Here is a 14868-nt window from a genome sequence, read left to right as displayed (position 1 = left end):
CAATCACTGTGATTATTATTTATTTTTAGGGATGTAATTATATATAATATAATGGATCATATATTACATTTCAATTAAGAAAAAACTCAGATTGTTTAATGTAAAACCATGAAGAATATTCAACAGCCAAAAAATAAATTGACACAATTGCAAACAAAGACAGAGAAAATACATGTTGAGTTGATAAAAATTAAAAAATCATTTCCACACTGCCTAGTCAGAACTACACCGCTGTAAAATACAGCAGCAGCTGACCTGTGGGCTGGTCAGGGTGTCCAGTCAGGTTTCCTGAAACTTTCACAACAAAAGTCTCCCCAGCCTGCACTCTGTTTGGAGAGGCAGACAGACGAACCCTGTGCAGAAATGGTCCTTGAGTTCTGTAGAGAGCCACACATCCCCATCCATCTCCAACAGGCAAGGAGAGGACACTGGAAAAGAAAAGAAAAGAAAAGAAAAGAAAAGAAAAGAAAAGATTTACAGCATTCAGCACAGGTCAAACACAAAAAGCGTGAGGGACTGTGACATGCACATGCCAGCTCAATTTACACACATTTGAATATAATGTTTCACTCATGGGTCTGTCAGACACAACAGATCAAGAGAAGACATGGTTGGACACAGAAAGACAAAGGGAAAAGGCAACAGTCTGTCTCACCTTTGTCTTTCTTCTCCTGTGACATCCTTTGTCTCTCCACTGGAAGATGTGTTGAAACACCCACAGGACACCAAACCGTGTTGCCTGCTGCCACAGTAACAACCCTCTGTGTTCAACGCTGCAACCTGGTACCTTCAACAACATATACTGACAGTTAATACATCCAGCTCCAGCTCTTCTGAACAGTTATACAAAACTCAGTGCTCATGTATGGATGTCATGGGGCACTTTTAGAAAGAGGGTGAGCAAAAATTGGTGTAGCTTGTTTTTTTTATTGCAAAGAATAAAAATATATATGTCCAACATGAATTCAGCCAATATCTCCAAGGCTGCCATTTTATTTCAATGTTGAAGGCTTTTTAAAAAGAAAGAAAGAAAAGAAAGAAAAAGCTTATAATTTCATGGTTTCACGCCCCCTTCAATGGGAGAACAAAATACAGGAAAATGTGGACTTCCACGTCATTTATATATATTTTTCAAACTGGTCTGGTGTTTGAAATTAAATGTGTTATCTAAAAGACTTCAGAACAACACAGCTGCACAAATGCAGCAAACTGTTTAAGGATTTTTTTTTTTTTTATTCTGTTTTTTAAACTCTAATAAAAGTTATTGGTGTCAGCATTTAGAAACCACGGGTGGGGACATTTTATTAAATGCACGAAGTGGGTTTTCTCCGTAATCTCCCACAAACATGGGACAAACAAACTCCAGCTGAAATCCACCTGACTCAACGTGCTCTTGTACAGTTTCCCCCCAAACTCACCCCTCATCCAGGCAGCGCACGGAGCAGGCTACCGGGTCAAGGTCACGGGCACCTTCGGGTGCACGGAGCTCCGCGCTGCTGGCGCTGACGCACCCCGTGAACCACGGCGAATTCTCCCGGTCTGTCGCAGGCGCCGCCGCGGACAAGCGATGAAAAATGAGCGTGCAGACAACAACACCGAACATGTCTGAGGCCCGCGAGAGCTCATGAGCTGACGAGGAGGGCGAGAGGAAGCACAGGCGGAGGAGAGGATGTGCACTGAGGCCACACACTGCATACAGTACTATGTGTGTGTGGGAGGTGTGAACACACAGACTGTATGCAAATAAAGCGTCCAAATAAAACGCGAGTGAGAGGTTCACATCAGAGGCCGTGGTGTTGTGTGTTTCCGGTGATGCTGCTGCTGTGGATGAAGTGAACTCACCCTGCGGCACTTGTCCTGTATTTTATGCATGTTGTGTCATGAGGGTGAAGAATTTAAATAAATGTGCATCTGCCCTTTAAATGGGATTCTTCTGCTTCAAAGTTACCATCCAATTTTTAACGCCATGTGTCTCACGCAGCTGCAAATGAGTTTCCCCCATCCGGGCCTGCGCTGCTGCCGCTTCTGTCACAAACACTGCCAAAAATGATGCGTTCAAATGAGGCACAGAAAATCGTGACCACTTCAAACAAACAAACAAAAAAAAGAAAGAAAGAAAATTGGAACGGGTGATCTTTTTTTCCCTCCAGCCTCGTGCACGCTTTTAATCCAGAGATGTGAATAAAATGACGCTGTTGATCTGTTGTTATCACACCGTCTCGTTTAGATAAACCCAACTGGCCCGAAAGTGACCTGGCCCCGTGCCCAGGTGCTTTAGAAAGGCCTCAACACTGTATGAGAAGAAGCAGGGGGAATTATTCCTTTACAGCCACGCGTGAGACACGAGCCACGAAGCAAATCCCGTTACTGACGAGATCCCGTTATTGTCCAACAGCCCGTTTGAAGCCGGCTGGACCACTTCAGGGCCAAATCTGATCTATGTGGTTTCACCAGCATTAAAAAACGCCAACTGTGAGTCTTCAAACGCGTCCAAAAGTGATCCCATCTCTTATTTATAATGAACATGGTGACAATGTGTTTTTTAACAGTAGGCTGTCACCTGAGCCATTAAGCCTACAAAGCAGAATAAGATGCAGCATGAGCTAAATCAATCTTTCACGCCTGTTGGTTTTATTCTGAGTGTTCAAATATTTTTTTCTCTGATGCCTAAAAGGGACATAATGGTGACACGTGTTACACCTGAGCATCACCTGTGTGCATTAGTGCGTCATTGTCTCTCTGCTCTTGAGCCGGGGATGCCACTTATTGTCTTAATTCAAGGAAATTCTTCAACAAAAAAAAAAAAAAATCTGAAAATGATCTCACCAGCAGTGGTAGAGCCCATATTGAACTCGGTTTTTAACATAGGTAGGACCGGAAGCTTCAGCACGAACTCCCTCTCATGACGCACTTTTTTTTTGCAGAGCACCTAAAACCTGTTGGGCTGAAAGATAAATTTTAAAAAAAATACAAAAACAGTCCAGTTTGCCCTGTGAGCCCTTCGGTGAAAAAAACCGTCCTCGCCGTGCTGCTAACTCCACCGCGCCACCTTAAAAAACTCTTCCGGTTTCTCAGACATCCCCTTTAAGAGAATTTCGCGCTCCTCGGTGTGGCCGGCAGGGGGCGCTTTCAGACCGCGCCATCTCCTCTGGCTGACTGTACCGGAGAGAGGCACAGCGGGGGGAATCAAACACATTTTCTGTCCATTTTTCATGCGGAATACGCGCATATTTGGACGATTTCGTTTCGTGTCCGGGCGAACGTACTGACACCTTAAAAAAAATAACAGCACGCGGACACACAGAAACACAAACTAATCACATTTTATTTCGCAAAAAAAAATAAAAAATAAATAGTGGTAAGCTTTATTGTTGCTTAAATATAGATTAACGGCACATCGCATTGGCTGTGTGATTAAAATTTGGCACCCATATTTAGGTGTGTTAAATCAGGATCGATCTGTATTTATTAATTAATTGTGAAAATTCATTAAGTATTGTTGGCTGTGGGACCCCCCGGAGTCCATTCAAGCACCTCCTGGAGGTCTGAGGAGCATTTTCTAACCCAACCCCTCACATCAATATGCAGGGTTGTGCCCGTGACAGTGTATATAAAGCCCACCCCGGGCCCGATAAACCTCCAATAACCTGCCTCATTCGTTAAGCGCACGCTGTGTTTTCAACGTGCACACGCGGTGACACAATTAACAAACCATCAAGTCAACGAAATCTGTCAAATAAAAGGGAGAAGAGGCTGGTGGTTCAGCGCTGTGGCGCTGCGTAACGGGGGAGTCGCAATAAACAGGCGAAGTACGCGGGTCTTGCCGAGGACGCAGAGTCCGCTGGAGGAACCAGTTCAGCGGACTCCGGTGTGACTGTGTGGAGCCGGAGCGATATCAAATATAGATAATGTCAGCAGGGGAGGTTGTTGTAAAAAGCAGGGACGTGCTGGAGGAAAACCAGCCCGTTAATTCAGTTTTCACACCTTTATATATGCATAATTTGAGCGCGTTTATAAACTGACATAAAACCCCATGAGAGGAAATTAAAGAGTTCACCTCGACACGAAGATGAACAAAATCTAAGCCGTTCATGTAATGATCCTTGACTGGACTTTCACCTCTTTATTCACCGCCTCCATCACAGACTGAGGTTCTCTTCATCTGGGTGTAAATATTTGAAGAAAGTCGTTCAGTGACTGCCTCCGCCAAAAATAGATCCAACAGGCTTCCGCTTTTCAAACCAAATTATTTCTGGCTTTCAAGAGGCTTCTTTGCCTCGCATTTCAGAGGACTTTCTACTAATTGATCTATTATTTAGTTCATTCATCTTTGATCTCAGCAGACACCATTTTCAAAACCAATGAGTCGCGCAGCAGCTCGGATGCCTTTTTCATCGAGTAATGAATTTGATAAAGAAGTCGTATGGTGGAAGCTTTTCATGAAAAGAGTCTCTGGGAGCCTAAAATAAATGCAGGACACATGAATCCCTCTGACCAAACCTCACTCTGAAGAGTAGGACACAGCCATTTTTAAATAAATCATGCGCAAATAACGCATGAAGATGTCCAGGTGTGGCCACGGATGTCTCTTTACCTCCTCCATGGGTCAGTCTCTCTAACTGTGAATTATCTGCGATCACAAGCTGTTCGTTTATCAGCTCTGTGATGTCTGAGAATGGACGCAGGCCAACATTTTCTATTTGGAAGCGGACGAGAAAACAAGCTGCGTCATGTTGCCAAAACAGAAATGAAACAAGATAAGCAGCAGATTAGGCAGTCATGGCAGCGAGAGGCAAAAGAGACGAGTCGAGCCTCAATAAAAAGAAGATGAATCATGTGGAGAAATAAAATGTGTTTTATTCGAAGGGAGAATCAGGAGAGGCTGTTTTAATGTTTCACAGAAATGAAACAGCTTGTTTGGCTTCATTCTAGTCTAATCTATTCACGCTGATGTATTTAGTTTCATATATAAGTTCAGTACATGTGATCTTTATATTTCAAGCAGCTGATTATTGTGGCTGTGTGGTAGTTTGGGTATCTGTAAGACATGACTTTCATCCTTCTGTCAAAATGAATAGGAAACGACTAACTGCAGATTTTGTATGAATTTAGTAAAGAAATGGCCTCATATATAAAAAATATAATGTCCTATGTCCCAGTAATCATAGGCCCTGCATCAACATGTGTCACCTTCTCTTCAAACAAGAACTTAAACTGGAAATGTTATCTGTAAATGTATGGGCAGCTTATTTGTCATTTTACAGCGAACAACACCAGAATCTCAAGCTGCCAAACTTTCATTTCAACCATCAGTCTATGTTTAAAATGATTGTTGCCTTTAAAACAAGATCAGCCAAAGTTAAAGGTAAACTAGGTGCCTATTTGAAGAAAGTCCATGGCTGACATATGTTGTGGTATGTGGTTTCATTATTGTGTGTTCTGTTCGTGCTCCATGTGCTCCTGACTCACATAAACACACGAAATAAATGACATTTGCCACGTTGTGTTGGTTAATTAATGAGGCCTAACTCACAATTAAGACGTAGCCTACATTATTATCCAATCAGCTGCTTTCAGGGGACAAACGCGCCTCGGACTCGATGATGCTTTTTTTTTTTTTTTTTCTTTTTTTTAGCAGCCTACCTGATTCTTGTCTTTGTGCGTGTTCAAGTCACTCAGTCGTTGCGTGACCAGCAAACTCTCTGTCTGTTCATTTACAAGCTGCTCAACCGGAAATCCACACAGGAGGCCTGGAAAAATATTCAAGGGTCATGATAAACCAAATGTGTCTGCAGAAAGATCAAATATTGATAAGTGACGATCTGGCAACGACCTAAAATTCATTAAAGGGTACTTACAGGAGGAAATGGGTGAGGTAATCACGCAGAAAAACAGAGCATTGATGGTTTAAAGGTCCTATTTGTAAGAAAAGTTGATTTTTGAGTCTCATTCAAAACTTACACTTTTTGCCTTCATGCCAAAACATCAGTTTTTGATGATTTTGGAAACCCAGAGCGTCATTATTTGACGAGTTGGGGATGAGACTCAAAAATCAACTTTTCCTACAAATAGGACCTTTAAGGGGTCTACTAGAATAACTATTAGATCCTACAGCTTTATTTAAGCATGAGAAGCACCCTTATAATATAGTTCACCTCTGTGCTTAAACACGTAGCCTATAAGTTAAACATACTTATTTAAAAGCTATTTGACGGCCTCTGTCGCTCTTTCCTCCCCCGGGGGGAGGAGAGGGAGCTCTGCGGGCTCAGATTACCCTCCAAACAAGCCTCAATCAGGCCAAATTATTAACGAGGATCCACTGTAACATGCAGATCTTATCGGAGCAGGATCACCAGGGTTTGACAGGAAGGGCCGGAGAGCAAAAAAAAAAAAAAAAAACATCAGAAAACGAGTTTAACAGGATATTACATGACTTTTAATATCACAGGAAAGCAAGAAAACAGAGCAGTAGATTAAAGAAACATCAGGACGTTAAACAAATCCAGTATTTTATGGCAAATAATACATTCTGTTGATGCTGCAAAAGGTAAAAAAATAACCATAAACTGACAGTTCAGGGCAGTTTCTGAAATAGTGACATGTTACCTATAGGAATCATGTTCATTGGCACGAATTCTCAATGTTTTCCACGACTTTAACATGGAAAATTCGTGTCTTTGTCCACGAATCCTAAAGGTTAAATCTCGTCACTATTTGAAGAACAGACTCTAACCTTTAACCAAAATCACGAGCTCTCCCTACTCCTTAACCAAAGGGAATTGTCTTGCTTTTGTTGCGTAAAGCTGCGCGGCTCATAAATGTAGTGTTTCATTCAGGCAGAGAAAACGTGTTGCGTGCACGAAAATATCCTGACAGTCACGAGAAAGGTCAGAATTTGTGTCCATGACAGTTTCACGAACTGCTGTGATGCTGTGATGGACAGAACTAACTTTAAAAAAAAAAAAAAAAAAGACCATAAACATAGCAGCCACATTTTAAATCTCTACAACACATGATAAAAATGTTAAATAACAGACTTTAATATGACTTATGGTGCATTTATGGGCACTAGAGACATACCTAAATGATTTTTAAAGGGCAGTTCTGCCTATTTTTCATTTCAAGTTGAACACACCTCAGTCAAATTGGGCCTAAATAAGCAGTTAGTTACAATGAGTCCTGAGCCCCCAGCTTTCCCCTTTGTCCCACATCCTGAACACTCAATATAAAGAAGCGGCTGAAAAAAGTTGGCTGAAACCTTATCTGGCAATGGCCCAGACAGCCCCTTCAAAAAAAAAAAAAAAGTGTCCTATTATATTTCTCAACCACCCAATTTAAGAAACTTCACTTGAAGAGGAGAAGAAAGGAATCTCATCCAGCTCAAATGTGATTTTGAGGCATGGTGTCTCCTGCCTGCGTGCCCTGCAGCGAGGCAGCGGGCCACGTTCTTCCAATCCGTCTGACGTTTGACGTATAGCCCAGACTGAACAAGAAGGGCTGTAGGTGAGAATATCTGTCGACTTCAGTGCTGACACAGTAATCAATAATCAACAAGCTGTGGCCTGAATGCACGCAGGCCTCTAGTGGAAATCCAGCTCACTCTCAGTCAGTCTCTAAGAAGGATTATTCCCTCACTTGTGTGTTAATGTTACAAATTAAATACATTTTTGATGTGTCAGTGTGGAGGAGGTCCTCTGATTGTGTGTGTGTGTGTGTGTGTGTGTGTGTGTGTGTGTGTGTGTGTGTGTGTGTGTGTGTGTGTGTGTGTGCGTGTGTGTGTGTTGGTAGCTTTTATCCCCAATCCAGCCTGGGCTCCTTGTCCTAACTCCCTGGTATGAGGGGTCAAAGGTCACCGCCGCTTGTGGCCAGTGTTCAAATCCCCCTATAGTGTGTAATGTTCTCAACATTATAAAGAGAACCAGTGTCCAGATATTAGTTTCCAGACCGTGGAACATTTTAATCAGCTGAAATGAAGGATGTCATCTAATCATCTAAGTCCAGCCCCAGAGGACTGATTTATTCTTTTAATTTTAAATAGTTATGATGGTTTAATTCTTCGTAAATAGTTCTACGAGAGACAATTTTTACCCTTTTTTTAGCCAAATAACAAAAATACTTTTTGATGGAAATTTCTCCAAATATATTTCAGGTCAACCTCTAAAAAAATGTGGCCAGCAAAACCAGTGAGATTAACCATTTTCCAGGTAATAGACTGTGAAACTTAAAGGGTTTCTGTGTACAAAAAAATATATGAAAATTGACGATTTGAAGACGTACCTTCAGATGCTAATAATGTGTCCTTTTCGCAAACAAGGTGTTTTATTGTAGCTTACAACAAAGAAACCACTATGAGTGTGTGTGTATGTGTGTGTGTGTGTGTGTGTGTGTGTGTGTGTGTGTGTGTGTGTGTGTGTGGAGGAGGGGTTCAGTTTGAAGGCCAATCATATATTGATTTCACAAGAAAAAGGCCTTTTATCAACAGCAGTCTTCCCAATTCATATTTCCAATGAGTGGTTGGATTTTTATGTGTATACATATATATATGTGTATACATATATATATATATATATATATATATATATATATATATATATATATATATATATATATATATATATATATATATATTTAAATTGAAGCAATAATATCAGTTATTAATAATAAAGATAGAGCGATAATCATAATCATGATGTTAATAGCCTGACAAAGTTCAGGATGGTTGTTGAAACATGCTCACACATGGCACATGTTCAATCATTCATGTAATGGGATTAGGCAGTTTTTAAAAAAAAAATTCACAACAGGAATTTCAAAGTTGAGCTTTGTTTATCTTAAATGTCAGTCACTACCAAGAAAAAAAAAACATATAAACATACGTTAAGGGTTATATTTTGTCTTATTTTATATCTTCAGAGTGGACACAGTAGTTAGGCTGCATGTCTTCATCTGCACTCTTGCTTCCAACTGAAAACTAGCCTACATTTTTCTGTGCCACAAAACTACACAAACCTGAGTTGATCTAGTGTTAAGTTAAAGGGGCACTATGTAGTTTTTGGAGAAGGAAGTCAAAAATATTTACAATATTTATGAGGTGATTATACAAACTGAGAAATATTTATTTCTTTTCATAAGTGAATAAACAAGCTGTTCTCAGAGGAAAATAAGGTCCCAGAACACTGTTTGAAGCTAGAAAGGTGGCAGGGTCCGCCACATATAAACAAAGTAGAACATTATGAACTTGTGTTGTCCTTTAAGATCAGTTTGTTTATTCAGTTTATTCAGTCATGAAAACAAAGAGAGTTTATTTAGTTCTCTTTCTCTTCTGATTAAATCTCTTCCCCAAAACTACATAGTGCACCTTTAAAGTGCATTTTCTCACCCTTAATAAACAACATGTCTTATTAATCTATAACAGAAATGATCTCCAAACACTTTTGAATTTAAGAAATGTGTAAATAGTTTTAGGTCTTTAAATGATCCTCTGTAAACTGATGAATAATTCATAGATAAACCTCTGTTGGGAGCCACAGGCTTTATGAACAAGACAGAAAACAGAGCAACATGGCAGGATAACGGCCTTAATGAGCAGAGACTCGCGCTGGTCGCCTCTACACGTCCCTCGAACCACCGGCTCGTTGATCACTGATTGAATTGTATGTTAAAAGTTGCTCCAGTCGCCATGCTCCTTTCAACATTAAGGCTACATCTGGCTCTCTCCTGTCCGCAGAAAAGCCTTTACAAATGGAGTTGAGCTCCATGACCGAGCAGAAGCCCTCTGGTGCTGGTTTTCCCCTTCCTCCCCCCACATGCAGTCCCTCTGGCCAGGGAAACCCACCAGACATCAGCTCTCTGGGCTCCCCGTGTCTCTTCTCAACGTGTTTTCAGCTCTTTGGGGTCAGTTATTAACCAGAGAGCGTTTTAATTTCATTTGCACGTACAGACTTGAAATACTTCGGCAAAAGGGATCCTCACTAATTTGGAGTTATGCTTTGGTAAACTACATAATATTTACAATAATCAATAACTATACAACTAGATAATAACTATTACGTATTTTTGAAGCAGGTTGGTCATTTTTGATTTTTTTCTGGTAATTATTTTATATAATTAAAAATCCATAATAATAATAATAATAATAATAATAATAATAATAATAATAATAATACGACAACTCACAATTCTCTAATGGCAATAGGCTACATTATTTTTGTCAATAAATAAAATAAATATAATAATGGATAAATAATAATTTATGTAATCTATTTTGTTTGAGTCCAAACTGATAAAGGTTTTATAAAGAACATTTCAATACTACATTTTAAAAAAGCTGAATACCTCAGTTTCAGAAAACGCACGAGCTACCGTTCAGCCCTAAGTGCAGCTAAAGCACAATTAATCCAATAGTTTCAACTGCAGTGAGAAACTAACCGACACCTTCATCAGTACTTTAAAATACAACATTTGGTGTTTGAACGTGATTTTCAGGAGGCAACACTGCTGCAGCATCAGAGCAGCAGCAGCAGCAGTGTTGCTCCACTCTCCTCTCCACACAGGCCGCCGTCCCTCCCTCTGACCCCGGCTCTGTGCAGGGGGATGCCGGGTAAAACCCAGCAGAGGCAGCGCTGTTTCCCCCGCTGCTTCCACCTCCTTCACGGTGCGCCACGATCGCGCTGATGGAGGCTTTACTGAAGGGAACAAACACATCGTTAGTGGAAAATCTGAATGCACATGTGGGAATGTTATTTTCGGGGATTGGTTGATGGATCTGATTTTTTTAAAAAACCACTTCTCATTCCTACTTCTGCGTGACTCCGCTCTTACGTAATGGCAGCACGATTATATTAATATTATAATGCCATGAGCCGCTGACCTTTGCACTACTTATTCTGAATTCATGGAGATCTGAACTCTTAGGCGTAATGATTGATTGCTTGTCACCACACTCTTAAAACGTAAAAGTGACGCACACGGGCTGGGCTGTACATGGAGAAATCTTTTATCAACAGATTTAAGATTTAAAACCGAATTATATTAACTTTGGGGGGTAGATAAAAATGGAAAACTGTACACCTTCACAGCTGTTGAAGCGTGAACCTGCTTACAGCTCCTTCTCCAAGAGGTCAAAATATTAATACAAAGAGGGGAGACATACAGGGGTGGGGAGGTTTTATTGTGTCTTTAATCCAGCCTGTTCCTCAGATCTGTAGCTGGTATAGGTTTGCGTTATAGGGTGAAAAGCACATGGGTCACACAGATGAGCGCTCTGAGCTGAGCCCATTAGATTAAAACAGACTTCACTAGATGGGGAAAGTTTGTTTTACACCTTAAACAGAAGCTCTGCTCTCTGTCGCACTCGCGCTTCAACTCCCCGTGGTGTTTCACTTAATTAAAGAGCTTTTATTTTGAAATTACACAATAAAATCCAATAAACCCCCTCTCTACTAACATCACATTCTCTCAATGCTATTGAAATCATAGCCTCTCTACAGGTCATATAGGTCCGAGTAAGAGCTGAAAAGTCTCTGTCAGTGTTCAGAATTAATTTAACAATTAATTTGAGTTATTCTGTTTGAATATCCTGCACTTTTTTCTTGCTTTTGACAAATAAGGGAACTTCTTTTGGCATTACTTTAATTCTAAGTTGCAAATCCTCAGACCCACATCGTCCTGCAGCAGAGAAGCAAAAAAGCGTGCAAGTTTGAGGCTGTTTCATCACGCAGATCGTGCGGTGAGCTCACAGATTCATTCACACACACCCAGACAGAATAAAGTCTTGTCAGTGCGTTAAATTCAACGCACACAATCACGCAAATCTGTTTAAAACTCCCCCTGAGCGCCTCCAACACGTCCAAAGACTTGTTTTGTTTATCAATATTTTTTACACCCAAAATATTGTGAGCTCCCGAGTGACCTTGCGTGAAGGGCCGAGTGACAGGCGAATACTTCACAGCTCAGGGATTGAACATAAAAACGTCCTGACAGCTTTTATCGGTCTCCGTGTATTTAATTGTCTCAAAGATCAATGCAAAGTGCTGACCCTGACGCGGCATGTGTCTGTCAGCATTACCCACAACTTCGTCCCCCTAAACACGCAGTCAAATATCATTTTCAGCTCTTTACAAAACATGAACTTTCTTTCTTTCTTGCCCTTTTTTTTATTATTAAAACCAAATTGCGCCAGAGGCTTGTTTTGTCCCTTTTCCACGTATTCCTTCTATTGTTATTCTATAGAAGTTACAGTCTACTGGTTCCCAATCCGCACTGGAATTTAACCCTGAAACGCCAGCAGCAGTATAATGGCTTGTCTCTGCTCCCAGTATGGCCCCTGCAGGCTCCAGCAGCAGCAGCAGCCATGCCGGGGCCAGACAGCCTGCCAGCCCCGGCTCCCCTTATCAACCTCGGGGCTTTGGCCTGGACCATATACCGCAGAGTCCCATTAATCAGGGAAACATCACGTCAAACATGGCAGATTGAGCGAAGGGCAAGTCTGGTCAGAGCTTCTTATGGAGAAGTTACATGGTCCTGCGCTGCACAGTATTGTGAAAGTCGAATAGCCTGAGGCGAGTTGATTCCAAACAGCAGGTACATATACTTGTGAATTGTTTATTTTATTGTATTTCATCCCCTAATGTATCACATACTCCGGATTTGGCAATTTATACAATATCCTGGCATATAGCTGTAGCTGTGCTGCAGGACTTGTACCTAGAAGGAAATAATGATGTTTTTTATTCGCAAAAGCTTCTTGCAGGCTGCTGCAGCATTGTTTCAGTGTTGTTCCGGCCAGCTTACTGCACGTATTAAACCGAGTAGGCTCGCACCACCTCATGCGCAGTGGTTGGAAATGCTGCATGCGTAAATATCTGCGGTTTGCCTCTTGTTATTATTGCAGGCTCCGCAGGCCTACCACTTCTTCCGTCACACAGCCCTTAAATACACCGGGGAAGGGATTCCCTCAGTGCTAGAGGAGTTGAACAGAAGTGATGAGCATGCAGCCAGCTCTTTGTGGTGTATTTGCCATCAGTCATCATTAGTTCTATTGTTAGTTTAAACTACCCACAATGTAGATAAGCGCTACAGTAGATCTATTTGGGCTCTTTAACTTTCATTTTGACACCTCTTCGCCTCAGGGACCAAACTCTTATCTCGTATTTAATTGCAGACTGGATATGTCTAATTTATCCTAAACGCCTTTAAACGTTTATGAAATGACTCGTGTTGCAGAGCAAATTGAAAAGCTGGAGACTTAGATTTAATGACAGAGCAGTGAAAGACATATCAAAGATGAAAAGCAGCAGCTGTGTTCCCAAAAGATTTTTTTTTTAAAAGAAAAGAAAAGGGGAAACCCCATAAACAAAGTTAAAACAAATCTTTGTTTTCATAACCCTCTCCCAACGCAAATCCCAGGCCAGTTCCTCCATCATTAAATCCGTTTAACCCCCCTCCTCCAAAACAACACACGATTGTCCAACTGAAAAGAAAGAGAAAGAGTCTGATAATTACACTCAGTCGCGTTTAATGAATGCTTCATAATTATAAAAAAAAAGAAAGGGAAAGTGCTTCAAGATCCACCGTTCAAGTTTCCATTTCGAGTGCAGTTGTCCTGTATAGATATTCACAACAACAACAACAAAACAAAATCAATATACAAGAAAACCCCAGAAAATTCACAAAAATAAATATTCAGTTTCATATAAACAACCAGTGACTTCAAATTCCATGTCAAAAACCTGACCTCAAGTATTGTATCAAAAAAGCGAAGTAAATGAGTGGATGAGGAGGGCAGGGAGGTGGGGAGGAGGAGGGGGAGGAGGAGGAGGAATGGGGGGAGAGTGCACGCAGCCCCTGGCTGCTGCACGATGCAATTGTTTACATTGATAGCGTCACTGTCAGAGAGCTATTTGTCTTAACGGTGGAAAGGCCCTCCCAACAGGCCATTACCACCATCTCCGTCCCTCAGCCGCGCATTGTGAGTACTGCGTGAGAATAGGCTGGTGCGTCAGGGGGGCAAACCCGCACTGCTTTGGGCGCAGGCTATTCCTCTTCTTCCTATGCCGTGCAGCCCATGCTTTTGACATGCGGATTAAAGGTTGAAAGCTTCGCTCTCGCAACACAGCAACTTCCCCCCTCTCCAAACCCTGTGCAACCCCCTCCGTTTTTTACTGCTAGCCCGCTCATATGCCAGCTTGTGTCATGGCTTCAAAAAACAAAACAAAACAAGCAATAGCCAGCTGAACAGGCTGAGAATATAAGTTCAAGTTTGAATTGTCGCTTCCAGCCGCAGGAATAAGGCCCATGGTGAGTTTTTGGGGCTTCATGGCTGCAGGGTGGTGCTTTAATCACATGGCTAAACATCTACCATATGTGTCCACACCGTGTTAGGCAGAGTGAAACTCACTTTTTTGTACATTTTATTCCTTTTTTTTTTTTTTTTTTACTTTTTTTTTTTTTTTTTTTACAATCACCCATTAAATAGTTTCTACAATCCTCTGAATGAATGCACCCTTTGCTGTGCTTGTGAGGGCGCTGACATCATTCACGGGCTTTGGGTTTGTTGTGATCTGGCTCGCCATAAGCTGGGCCTCTCTTTGTCGCGCACAGAAAAGCCTGCCAATTAGCAGAGAGCGTCCTGCACTGCCATTAAAAAACATCTACACATTTACCTAAAATACCTACATGTGGGTGCAGCCTCGACCGCTTGATTCACTCCTGTTTAAAAAAACAAAAAGGAAAAAAAAAAAAAAAAGGTGTGTCCACTGGAGAAGCTGAGTGAAACAGGTCTGGGGGCACTACATTCGATGAGCGGCCATATTCAGAAGATGGTGACATAAAGAAACATTTTTAAAAAACTGATTGTATTCTGGGTGT

General features: G+C 41.3%; 1 protein-coding gene across 1 annotated transcript in view; it reads right to left on the bottom strand.

Annotated features, from left to right (window-relative positions):
* LOC141014470 (polycystin-1-like protein 1) overlaps window positions 1–2283 on the bottom strand; it is a 31432-nt gene extending 29149 nt beyond the window's left edge. The window contains exons 1-3 of the mRNA XM_073488281.1: window positions 1419–2283; window positions 656–787; window positions 256–428 (exon numbers count right to left, since the gene is read on the bottom strand). Of these exons, the coding sequence (XP_073344382.1) occupies window positions 256–428; window positions 656–787; window positions 1419–1603 (490 nt within the window). The 5' untranslated portion in view covers window positions 1604–2283. The remainder of the gene's footprint in view (window positions 1–255; window positions 429–655; window positions 788–1418) is intronic.
* Window positions 2284–14868: the final 12585 nt, after the last annotated feature.

Source organism: Pagrus major, chromosome 19 (genome assembly GCF_040436345.1).
Source record: "Pagrus major chromosome 19, Pma_NU_1.0".
NCBI classification, from domain to species: domain Eukaryota; kingdom Metazoa; phylum Chordata; class Actinopteri; order Spariformes; family Sparidae; genus Pagrus; species Pagrus major.
The sequence above is the reverse complement of the archived record's forward strand: the minus strand, read 5'-3'. Positions and strand labels throughout refer to the sequence as shown.